This window comes from Plecotus auritus, assembly GCF_963455305.1.
Source record: "Plecotus auritus genome assembly, chromosome: 7".
NCBI classification, from domain to species: Eukaryota; Metazoa; Chordata; class Mammalia; order Chiroptera; family Vespertilionidae; genus Plecotus; species Plecotus auritus.
The window spans coordinates 2,253,657-2,264,784 of record NC_137774.1 but is presented as its reverse complement, the minus strand read 5'-3'; the positions used below and the strand labels follow the sequence as shown (position 1 = coordinate 2,264,784).

Genomic DNA, 11,128 nt, shown 5'->3' with positions numbered 1-11,128 from the left:
TGACACCCACAGGTGGGCAAGCTTCCTCTGCCCCTCCCCCCCGCCCCAGGGGAGTGTGCAGTCCCCTGGGAGCCAGCTGTGTCCAGCTGCCACCCACTGCGCCCACCACCTCTCTGCCCCACTCTGAATAGCTTGCAGTTCAAGAATGATTGATCAGCTCTGGCCGGTGGTGCTCAATGGTTAGAGTGCATTAACATTTTAAATTCACATTTGTCCTAAAAATGCACTTTTAGAAATCTAGCCCCCTGCCCTAGCCAGTGTTGCTCAGTGGATAGAGCATCCGCCTGCGGACTGAAGGGTCCCAGGTTCGATTCCAGTCAGGGCACGTGCCTTGGTTGCGGGCAGATCCCCAGTAGGGGGTGTGCAGAAGACAGCTGATCGATGTTTCTCTCTCATCAATGTTTCTCACTCTGTATCCCTCTCCCTTCCTCTCTGTAAAAAATCAATAAAATATATTAAAAAAAAAAAAATCTAGCCCCTGGAAGCAAAAGTACCAGAACACAAGGATATTCATATAAAGCGTCTACTGCAATGTTATTTATAACTAGAGGCCCTGCAGGTGGGGTCCAGTGGGCCCACCTTGGGGCCGATTGGCCCGGCAGGCCAGGAGGCGGGGCCACGGGCGGTTGGCCAGCTGGCCCTGCCCCCTGGTGGAACGCCCGGTAGAGGGGGCAATTTGCATATTAGCCTTTTATTAGATAGGATGGTACAGAATTAGCCACCTGAGGGCCCGTCCACAGGGGCCTGCCTACGCATAGTCTATTGACCTGGAGGGATGTCTCGTTCTGGAGGAATTCTGATGGAAAGGCGGGAACCCAGCTCCGAGGGTCCATTTCCAGGCTTCTAAGAAGCCTCAGTGAAAAGACTTGATAAGAGCCGGGTTCATAGCTCACTGAGTGAGGGCGGAGGCGGAGATGGGGATTTCATCGGGGACATCTTTTCCCTGGAGGATGCGCGGCCTCGGCACACATTCCAACCCAGCCGGCTCCAGGGCAGGGGGAGCTGGTACTAGGGGGCTCCAGGAGTGGGGCGCCCACAAGAACAACCAGAGTTTGCAGGCCGAAAGGGCTTAATGCAGATGTACTCGACAGGCGCCTCCTTAAATCCATTACGAAGACTGCAGCCCAGCTTAGCTCCACTCCGCACCACTCTGCTAAGCGTGCGAAGCGGTAAACGGGGGGACCGAGGTCGCTAGGCGCAGAAGCCGAGCCATGCAGAGGGAGGACTACAACTCCCAGCATGCCCCGCGCACTCCCAGAAGCCCGCGAGGGCCCCTCCCGAGCTGGGCTTCCCGACAGGCCTCGCGGCGGCCGCCAACCGCTTGATTTGAATCGCTGCACCGCTCTGGGTGGCGGTGGGATGGGTGCCCCGTCGTTGCCCGCGGCCTGGCAGCTCTACCTCAAGGACCACCGCATCTCCACGTTCAAGAACTGGCCCTTCCTGGAGGGCTGCGCCTGCACCCCGGAACGGGTGAGACGGGGGGCACCGGGGTCCCAGGCCCGCCCCACCGGGCCCAGGCCTGCCGTTCCCTCTCGCGGGGCTCGGCCCCTTTCTGGGCCCCCGGGGCTCGGGGTGTCCCCTCCCGCGGGGCTCGGCCCCTTTCTGGGCCCCCGGGGCCCGGGGTGTTCCCTCCCGCAGGGCTCGGCCCCTTTCTGGGCCCCCGGGGCCGGGGCGGCCCCTCTCTGGGCACCCAGGAGGGGACGCGCCGCGGGGTCCGAGCCTGCCTTCCCTTGCAGATGGCCGCGGCCGGCTTCATCCACTGCCCCACCGAGAACGAGCCCGACCTGGCCCAGTGCTTCTTCTGCTTCAAGGAGCTGGAAGGCTGGGAGCCCGACGACGACCCCATGTAAGTGTCCGGCCTGGCCCCGCCCCTTCCGCTCTGCACTGAGCTCGGGGAAACTGCGTTTCCAGAAAGACACTTAGGGCAGGAGCCGCGGTTTTCCAACCTCATTTTGCGCCCGAGCAGCTGTTGCAAGTGGATGAACCTCTGTGCGCCGGCGCCCGGTGCCGCTTCCCGCCTCATTAACCTGATTTGGCCACGCCCCTCGGGGTGCATGTTGAAGAGGCTCCTCCCTGTCGGTCCCCAAGGCCTTTGAGGTTGGACAGAATCCGGGAGCAGCTCCTGTTGTGACCAGGGGTGTCCGGGTGCCTTTCTGTTTCAGAGTTGTGTGTTTTTAAAATATCTTTTATTGACTTTAGAGAGGAAGGGAGAGGGAGAGAGAGAGATAGAAGCATCAATGATGAGAGAGAGAGAATCAAATGATGCCCTTGACCGGAATCGAACCCAGAACCCTTCAGCGCACAGGCCGTCGCTCTATCCACTGAGCCAAACCAGCCAGGGCTTGTTTCAGAGTTTTAAACCTGAAGCCTTATTGTGCTACAATTCACACACCTCAGAAGCCACCCTCTGACAGTGGCTCAGGCCCCTGTGGGGGTTTGTTCCGTCAGGGGCGGGACTGTGCCTGCGCTCAGGGGCCACAGCAGTGCCTTCTGCAGGGCCGTGCCACGCTTCCTCGCCTTCCCCGGCAGAGCCGACTGTTGGCACCACTTTCTCCTCCCGTAGAGAACGAAGCGAGTTGTTTCTCTTGTTGCCAGGAAATGTGTTTGCGATCATGACCCAGTGCTGACTGGGTGGCACGGTGGGCACACCAGGAGTCCCTGGGAAATGCCAGTGTGTTTTGGGGAGTGGGTCTAAGAGTGCTGTAATATTTTCAGATCCTAGTTACTGTGGGCTGTCCCTCTGGACATCCTGTGGCTGTGTGTTCATTCGTAGGGTTCTGGCTCGGTGCTGTGTGCTCCGCACGCCTGCTTCCCCTCGCAGACGGTGATGGTGCAAGGCCCAGCGCTTCCCTGGAGAAGCCTGGCCTGTGGGCCTTATTCCAAACCAGCAGATGATGTAACAACTCCCAGGATATGAGGCCGCTTCAGAACATCCCTGAGGCCCTGAGCCCATTTGGCTCAGTGGATAGAGGGCATCAGCCCACAGACCGAAGGGTCACAGGTTCAATTCCGGCCAAAGGCACATAGCTCAGTCGCAGTCTCGGGTGAGGATTAACAAAACAAAAAAATATCTTGAGGATTTTAGAGGGATCTGACATGGTAACGCTCTTCCTACGAACTGCTAAGGCCTCCAGGTAAACCCGTCAGGGTAGGGGGCGGGGAGGGGGGCGTCCACAGAGAGAAGGCGCTGAGCTGAGCGCGTGGGGATGTGGCCTGCGACCTAGCCCCGGTTCCGTCTGCTTGGGACGTCACTGTGCTCTCTCAGCGAGCAGGGCGTCTGGGAGGCGGAGGGGGGGGAGGGCTGTGGTGACCCGCTGTTGCCTCTCCCTTCACCACCTTCTCAGCTGACCCGCTCCGTCGCTTTCCCCAGAGAGGAGCACAAAAAGCACTCGTCCGGCTGTGCCTTCCTGTCTGTCAAGAAGCAGTTTGAAGAGCTGACCCTCGGGGAGTTTCTGAAGCTGGACAAAGAGAGAGCCAAGAACAAAGTGGTACGTGTGCTCTGGGAGGGAGCCGGGAGCCGGGAGCCGGCCCTGCGGGCGCGCCGTTCTAAGCCTGCAGCCCGCACACCCTCTTGGGCGCAGCTCTGTGAGATGGCGTTCTCTGGTTCCTGTTTTCACACCCGCTTACAAATGTCACGGCCATCCCTAGCCCAGCGGCTGTACGGGAACAGGCGTGGCTGGGGGATGGCCCGCAGGCTGAAGGCGGCCGGCGGCTCTAGGTGACGGACCAGCCTTGTTTTATCGCTAGGGGACAGTCGAGAGAAAGCTGTGCCTGAGCAAGCCAGTGAGGCTGAAGCCGGTTATAGACACCGAGCAAGGCCGTGCTGGGCCTGTGGTGGAGGTGTCGGCACTGCCAGGCAGGAAGCTCACCAGGGGGCGCTGTCTGCACCGGCGGGGTGGGCGGCATTTATCTGGCAGCGGCTATTTGTTCTCCCGAGTCCTCACACAGAACACTTCCAGCGATACATGAGGTTTTATTTCTCTGTTTAGTCCCAAATGGTCTAAGCTTCTATAAGGGGTGGCCACTGCCAATCGGTGTATTTCCTTCCAGGTCATTTTAAAACTTACGTATTTTAAAGAGGGATGGGAAGTTAAGCTAAGCCATGGCCCTCGTGATGCCCTAGGGCTGTGCTGTTCGAGATCGCTGGCCACGGAGGTGGTTGGAGCTGGGGTTCAGTGGCTCCGCGTGCAGCTCCTCGGCCACACTGGCAGCGGCGTCCTTGCGGGGCCACGGAGCGCACGGTGCACATAGTGGGCCGTTTTCGTCTTTGCAACAACTTCGGTTGCACAGGGCTGCTTCCGAGGGCCGGCCAGCTGTGAGTTTGTGGCACATAACGGTCCCCAGATGCCCGTGTGGATGGATGTGAGGGCTGGGGTCAGAGCTGTGCCAGGACGGCTGTGTCAGGTGGGGCACCCGGAGGCCAGCTGGGGGCCTGGCTCCCGAAGGCTCATCTGCTTTTAGGCTACTTCCACCCAGGTGTGAAGCCTGTTAGGTGAGCGCACCGCAGCGCAGGGCAGTCGTGGGTCGGACATTTCATTAAAGAGCCAGATGGCGGACGCTGTGCTGCAGCGATGCTGGCGACGAGGGCGGGTGCTGGGGGCGCTGTGCGTTTCTGAGACCCGGGTTAGTGAGGCGCCGCTGTGGGTGGCGGCAGGTCACTTCGAGGCCAGCCCATGGCTGAGCCGGGCTTGTGCATCGCGGCCTCCGCCTTTTGGGGAAGTGAAGGAAGTTAGAACCGGGGTGAAAATAAGCCCATGAGGGGTCACCTTCATACGGGAGCACGTGGAGCAGCTGACTTCTCTGCAAAACTCTGTTCCGAAACCCCGGGGGGGCCAGGCCGGAGCGCCGGCACAGGCTGCGCAGCCCGTTCACTGTGAGTTTCACACCGAGTTTCCTGTTCGTTCTTCAGCCCCCGGAGCAGGAACGTGTGCGTGGAGGTGTTGGCCCCGTGCGGTGGTGCTGACGATGCCGCCTGTGTGCAGAGGGTCTGAAAGGCTCAGTGTGGTGGTCCCTTAGCCGGCTCACCACTGGCCGTTTTCTCTTGTTCTTGTCAATGTATTATTTTTAAAATTAAATTTTCTTTTTAGAAAATGTTTATTATTACTGTTTTTTAATCTTTACCCCAGGATATGTTTTCACTGATTTCAGAGAGAGAAAAGAAGGGAGAGGCAGAGAGAGAGAAACATCAATGTGAAAGAGAAACATCCACGGGCTGCCTCCTGAACGCACCCAGATCGGGGTTTGAACCTGAAACCGGGGTATGTTCCCCCACTGGGAATCGAACCCGCGACCTTTTGGTGCAAAGACAGATGACACTCCAACCAGCTGAGCCATACAGGCCAGGGCAAAATTAAATTTTCTTCTAATTTTAAAGTAAGTAAGCCACAGGGGACAACACTTCAGACACAGAACAGTAGCCCTGGCTGGTGTGGCTCCGTTGGTTGGGGCATCGCTTGTGCCGCAGAAGATGAGCCGTTCGGTTCCTGGTGGTCAGGGCACGTGCTCAGGTTTCGGGCTGGATCCCAGGTCGGGGTGAGTTCGGGAGGCAGCCAATTGATGTGTTTCTCTCCCCTCTCCCCTCTCCCGTCCTCTCTACATTTCATTTTTTTAAAAAGTGCATATTGAAAGTAATTTTTAAATGTTAGCCTTTATTGTTTTTTATATTAGAAAACATTTAACCCAATAGAGTTTTTGTTTTTTAATGTGACAAGTCAAGGAGAATAAAAATTAAGGTAGGGCAGCCCTAGCCAGTTTGGCTCAGTGGATAGAGTGTCGGCCTGTGGACTGAAGGGTCCCGGGTTCGATTCTGGTCAGGGGCACGTGCCTGAGTTGTGGGCTCGATCCCCAGTAGGGGGTGTGCAGGAGGCAGCCAGTCAATGATTTATCATTGATGCTTCTCTCTCCCTCCCTCCCTCTCCCTTCCTCTCTGAAATAAAAAAAAATATTTTAAGAAAATGAAGGTGGGGCAGGCGGCCCCGGGTTGCTAACGTGGCTGTCGCTTGGTCTCCGGAGAGCACTGAGCAGAGCGGAAGGTGGGAAGCTAGCCCCGGGCGGCAGGAGGCGGAGGTGTTGTGTTCGGAGGAAGCTAGTGTTTGACGGGCCCCTCACCTGGACACGCGGAGGCTCTGGCCTGTCCTGTGGGAGCGCCGGGGCGGGTGGGAGCGCCGGGGCGGGTGGGCGGGCTCGCGTGGGCTCGCTGGGTAGCCGAGTCGGTGCTGCTCGCACCCCAGTCTCGCCAACCTTAGCCACAGCGTGCGATTTGGAAGCTGCTGTTTCGCTCTCATGAGCCTGTTCTTTATTTCCAGGCCAAGGAAGCCAACAATAAGCAGAAAGAATTTGAAGAGATCGCAAAGAAAGTCCGCTGTGCCATCGAGCAGCTGGCCGCCACCGAGTGACGCCGCGCCCGCTCCCGGTCCCGCGCGGAGGGCGGCGTTGCCCGGGCTCAGTCCCGGTCGCTGCGCTCTGGGCGTAGCAGTGCCTTAGGAAAGGCGAGCACGGACATGTGAGAAGGCACTTAAACTGTGTGCTGGCTCTCGAGGGGGCCGCGGCTTCCGTCTGCCCTGGCGGTGCCGAGGCCGCGGCTGACTCCTCTGGGCCTCACGGCTTTGTTGGTCCTGGAGGCGCCGGGGTGGCGGGGCAGGTGGGGCCTCCTGAGACTTATGTGACCCCATCATAGGTCTTTGCTGCGGACGAGTAGAGGACTGAGGAGCCAATTCACGTGTTTTTGCACAACCTAAGCTTAGGGGTGCCTTTCTGTGGCCTAGAACTCTGTCCTCGCTCCCTTCGACAAGCCCTGTGACCGCCCGCCTTACCTGCCAGGCCTCTGGCTGTGCTGTGTCTTCCGGCTCTCCTCACCTGGTCATCATTTTGTGACCTTCAAGGCTGCAGAGGGACTGTAGTAGAGCCCCTCCGTGGCAGCCCCGAGTGGCTGGGAGCCCCGAGTGGCTGGGAGGGACGGCGAGGATTGGCGTCTTGAGTAAAGCTAGCCTCTTGCTTTGAGGTCGGTTGAAGGTCCTTCCCCTCCGATGGGCACGTGGCAAAGCTACACTTCCCCCAGACAGACAGACAGGAAAAGGTCCTCAGTGCCCGACCCGCTCCAGCCGGAAGGGTGCAGTGGGCTGTCCCTGCCCTGCGCCGCTCCATCCAGGCCGGGCAGGAGGAAGCCCCACGGAGCAGCACCTGGCTTTTTCGTTCGCTGTCCACGTCCCTTGAGAGGGACCCCATCACACCCTCGCGCCGTGAGGATGACCCGCCCTTTCACTGTTCATCCCCCTGTTGCCCAGAACCCGAGCCCCCCGTGGGCCACCTGGCAAGTGCACCCCATCTCCAGGCCCTGGCCACCGCAGAGCCAGCAGCAGCGATGTTGGGGGTGGGGTGTCTACGGGAGTAGAGGGAGCCAGGAGGGGAGGGGAGTCAGGAGTTACACTGACACCACCACCACCCCTCCCCCCCCCCCCCGCACGGCCCAGCCGCCGCTGCACTGGGGGCACTGCTGGCAGCCGCCCACAACCTGCAACCGCACGGGGCTTGGCCGCTCTCCTCGCACGCAGGTCTCTGGTGCGTCTGCGGAGGTACCACCCGCCGCTACGGGGCCCCTTCCCCTGGCCTAGGAGCCCCGCCCGCATGCTGCCCGCAGAGGGTCTGGTCCCCATCACCCCTTCCCAAACCGTCTGGGCGGGCCAGCCAGGCTGGGGGCGGAAGGGCCTGGGCGCCAGGCTGGGGTGGGAATGAGTGGGACGCTGGGCGGCCCGGGCCTCACCTGGGGGCCGTCCCTGTTTGAGGCAGATACCAGGTCACCCCGAGTCCCCCCCGCGTGTGACCTGGACTGTCCCACTCAGACCCCAAGTCCTGACCGAGACTGGGGCGGGATCAGAGGGAGGGGTGGGCAGGGCCAGCTGTCTCTTTAAGAAGGGGCTGGTGTGAAGGAGAAGGTGGAGGTGGGAGGCCAGATGTGGGGAGCTAACATTTAACCCAATAGAGTTTTTGTTTTTTAATGTGACAAGTCAAGGAGAATAAAAATTAAGGTAGGGCAGCCCTAGCCAGTTTGGCTCAGTGGCTAGAGTGTCGGCCTGTGGACTGAAAGGTCCCGGGTTCGATTCTGGTCAGGGGCACGTGCCTGAGTTGTGGGCTTGATTCCCAGTAGGGGGTGTGCAGGAGGCAGCCAGGGGGGTTCAGGCGGGCCTCCCACCCCTGCACCCCCATCAGGTACAGCCAGGGCCGGGGACAAGGCCCCGCCCAATGGCCTGAAGCACACGGGCGGGCAGTAGGACGGCACCTGTTCCCACACTGCCCACTGTCACCCTCCGCTCCCTCACACGCGGGGGCCAGCCTGGGTGTGAGTGTGTGTGTGCGCGCGCGCGTGCACGTGCACCTGTCAGTGTATGTGACAGACTGTGAGCACGTGTTCGTGTGTGTGTGTGTGTGTGTGTGTGTGTGTGTGTAGGTGACTGAACATGAGTGTGTAGTGAGTGTATGTGAGAAGTGTGGTGTGAGCCTCCCCACATCTGGGCCTCCCACCCCCACCTGCTCCTTCAGCCCCACCTTGAGGACAGACAGCTGGGCCCTGGCCACCCGCCCCCGCCCCCGCCCTTGCGGGTGTGAATGAGTGTGAGAGAGATATGGCTTCCTCCGTGTACCTGGGGAGGAAGGACCCAGCTCTTCATCCACCAGACGTGCATGTGTGTATGCATGTGTGCACACATGTGTGTGCATACGTGGGTGGGGGGAGTCACACACGCACCCTTTTCCCGTCCCAGCCTGTGAGTGTGCTCAGCGGCCGGGGCCTAAGGCCGTCCTGAGGGAGCCTGTATGTCCCATAAATCAAAGCCGCCCAGGGCCAGTGGAGCACCAGCTCCGAGTGCAGGAGGGGATCTGGTGGCCGTGGCGCTGTCACCTGCTGGTCCTGGCAGGTCTGCCCACCAGGCTGCGTCCCTTCCGCTTCGTAGGGCGGAACAGCTGCTCCTCCTGGTTGACCCCTTTGCCGTCAACAACCTGGAGGTCTACGCCTCGATGTGGGACCTCCTCTGTGAGTCCTGGGCGCAGTCACCCCTCCTTCAGTCCCCGGAACTCGGCCAGCTGACCCGCCCGGTCCATACATATGTGAAAACCCCCCCTCGACCAGCCGCGGCCCCCTGCTCTCTGGTGGCTCCTGAGCGCAGGGGCCCAGCGCCCAGCCTGTCCCGTGCCCTTTGGGGTTCTTTGTGTCTCCAATGGGTCTACCTGGGGGGCGCCTCCCACCTGGTGGGCTAGGGGGCACGTGTCTGCTGCCCCAGAGCAGCCTGGGGGGTTGGGGACTGCTGGGGGAGCCCCTCACCCTGGGCATCAGGAGGCCTGTGCCAGGACAAGGTAGCCACTGGGCGGTCGAGCGGTTACCATGGGGACAGGCATCAGGGAGGCCGATGGCCCAGCTCCTCCAGCCAAGGCCAAGGCAGCCTGTGTGCTATGAGGGGGACCTGCAGGCAGATGGCTCTGAGGCAGGCTGGCCCTCCCCACCCCGAGCCCCTTCTCCCGGCAGCGCTCACGGGCTGTCCTGGTGTGTGGCTGGGCCTGCAGCCTCCTCAGCGCCCTGGCCCAGAGCGGCCCTCTGCTATTCGCCGCCGCTACCTCTGGCTGGGGGTGAGTGTGGGGCCGCAGGTCCTGGGAGTGGGGCTGGCTCTCCTGCTGCTGGGCCCCTGCTCCCCTCTGGGCTGCGCTGAGCCTGGCCTACCCTGGGGTTACACTGCACGGGCAGAGGTCATGGGAGGGTGGGCAGGGGTCACGAGAGGGGAGAAGGGCCTGAGACTCCCCGGGGCTGGGAGGGGCTTCCGAGGGGCACTGAGGCTCGAGCCAGAGGAGGCCGGGTGTACCCCATGAAGTGGGGAGGGGTTGTCTTGAGGGACAGCAGCCTGAGGTGCGGGTCAGGGGAGTCTCAGGGCCCTGTCAGGGCTCCAGCTGCCAGTGGGGGTCACTGGCTGTGTGTGAGCGTGTTGGGACTTGGGGGGATATTGGAGGGTGCTGATGTGAGGGGGGCATGCACTGCGGGGGGGGTGGTGGTGGTATGTGGTACTGTTTGTACAGGGTTTTGTGGGATGAGGTCCTGGGGTTTGAGGACTGAGCCCCCATCCTCCCGAAGGTGAGTGGCAGGACCTGGGCCATGTCTGCAGGAACACGGCGGCCGGGGCCCCAGGTAGGGCCGGCGCCCGGCAGGCAGACACTGAGTGGTCACCGTGCCCCCCCCCCCCCAGGTGCCTGGCCCTGGCGGGGCTGTCATCTACCTCAGCTACTCGCACCTGGCCTTCGCCCAGGCGGCCCACCTGTATGGCGCCCGGCACGTGTGAGGCGTGGGCATCTGCCTCGGCTGGCCCCTCGCCCTGGCCTGGGCTCAGCGGCGTCCTCCTGCTCGCAGCCGCCCAGGCCCTTAGCCGGCAGCCCGGCGCCCTGCACTCTGGTCATCTGAGTCCCAGCCTCGGCAGGCAGGGGAGGGGCTCGGTTTCCCTCCCATCCTGGGGTTGGGCGCCCCGTTCTGCAGGCTTGGCTGGGGTCCTGGCTGGGGGGTCCCGGGGCGGGCAGAGACGGGGCAGGAATGAGGCTGCTCTCGCTGGGCCAAGGAGGCGTGGCGCTCCCCTGCCTGTGTAGGCCCTCTGGCTAACTGGTTGCCTCCTGCGGAGGCGAGAAAGTGAGTCCCAAAGAGGAAGCAGGCCCCGAGGGGGGCGTGTGGTGGAGTGGGGAGGGTGCTCAGCCGCCCCTCTGCCATCGGTCCTGGTGGCACCACTGCCCCAGTCCTAGGGGCCTGGGTCAGGTGGAGAAGCTGCCTGTTGGAGAGAGAGGCAGGTACAGCCGTTAAACACCCGTGTGCTTATCTGCCCATCCCATCCTCCGATCACCTTAACAATACTAACCACCCCTTTTACAGAAGGGGAGACCAAGGCCCAGCTCACCGCAGAGCAAATGGCAGCGCCAGAGGCCCTCGCTGCTGGCGGGACTCGTGGGCCCCCGGCCTCGGTGGGGCGGGAGGGCCTGAGGCCTGGGTCTGCGGTGCAGGCTGGCGGGCTGGGCGAGGTGCACGAGGGCTCCTCCCTGGTCTTCGGGCCTGTCCTGTCCTCATGTGGCTGCTGCTCCTGAGGCCCTTGGGACTCTGATGACCCATCGC

General features: G+C 61.7%; 1 protein-coding gene across 1 annotated transcript; it reads left to right on the top strand.

The window, feature by feature from the left end:
* Positions 1-1,321: 1,321 nt before the first annotated feature.
* On the top strand, positions 1,322-6,998 carry BIRC5 (baculoviral IAP repeat containing 5). The gene is made up of 4 exons (XM_080678049.1): positions 1,322-1,470; positions 1,737-1,846; positions 3,371-3,488; positions 6,306-6,998. Exons 1-4 carry the CDS (start codon positions 1,360-1,362, stop codon positions 6,393-6,395), a joined length of 429 nt encoding a protein of 142 aa, XP_080534175.1. The 5' UTR covers positions 1,322-1,359; the 3' UTR covers positions 6,396-6,998.
* Positions 6,999-11,128: the final 4,130 nt, after the last annotated feature.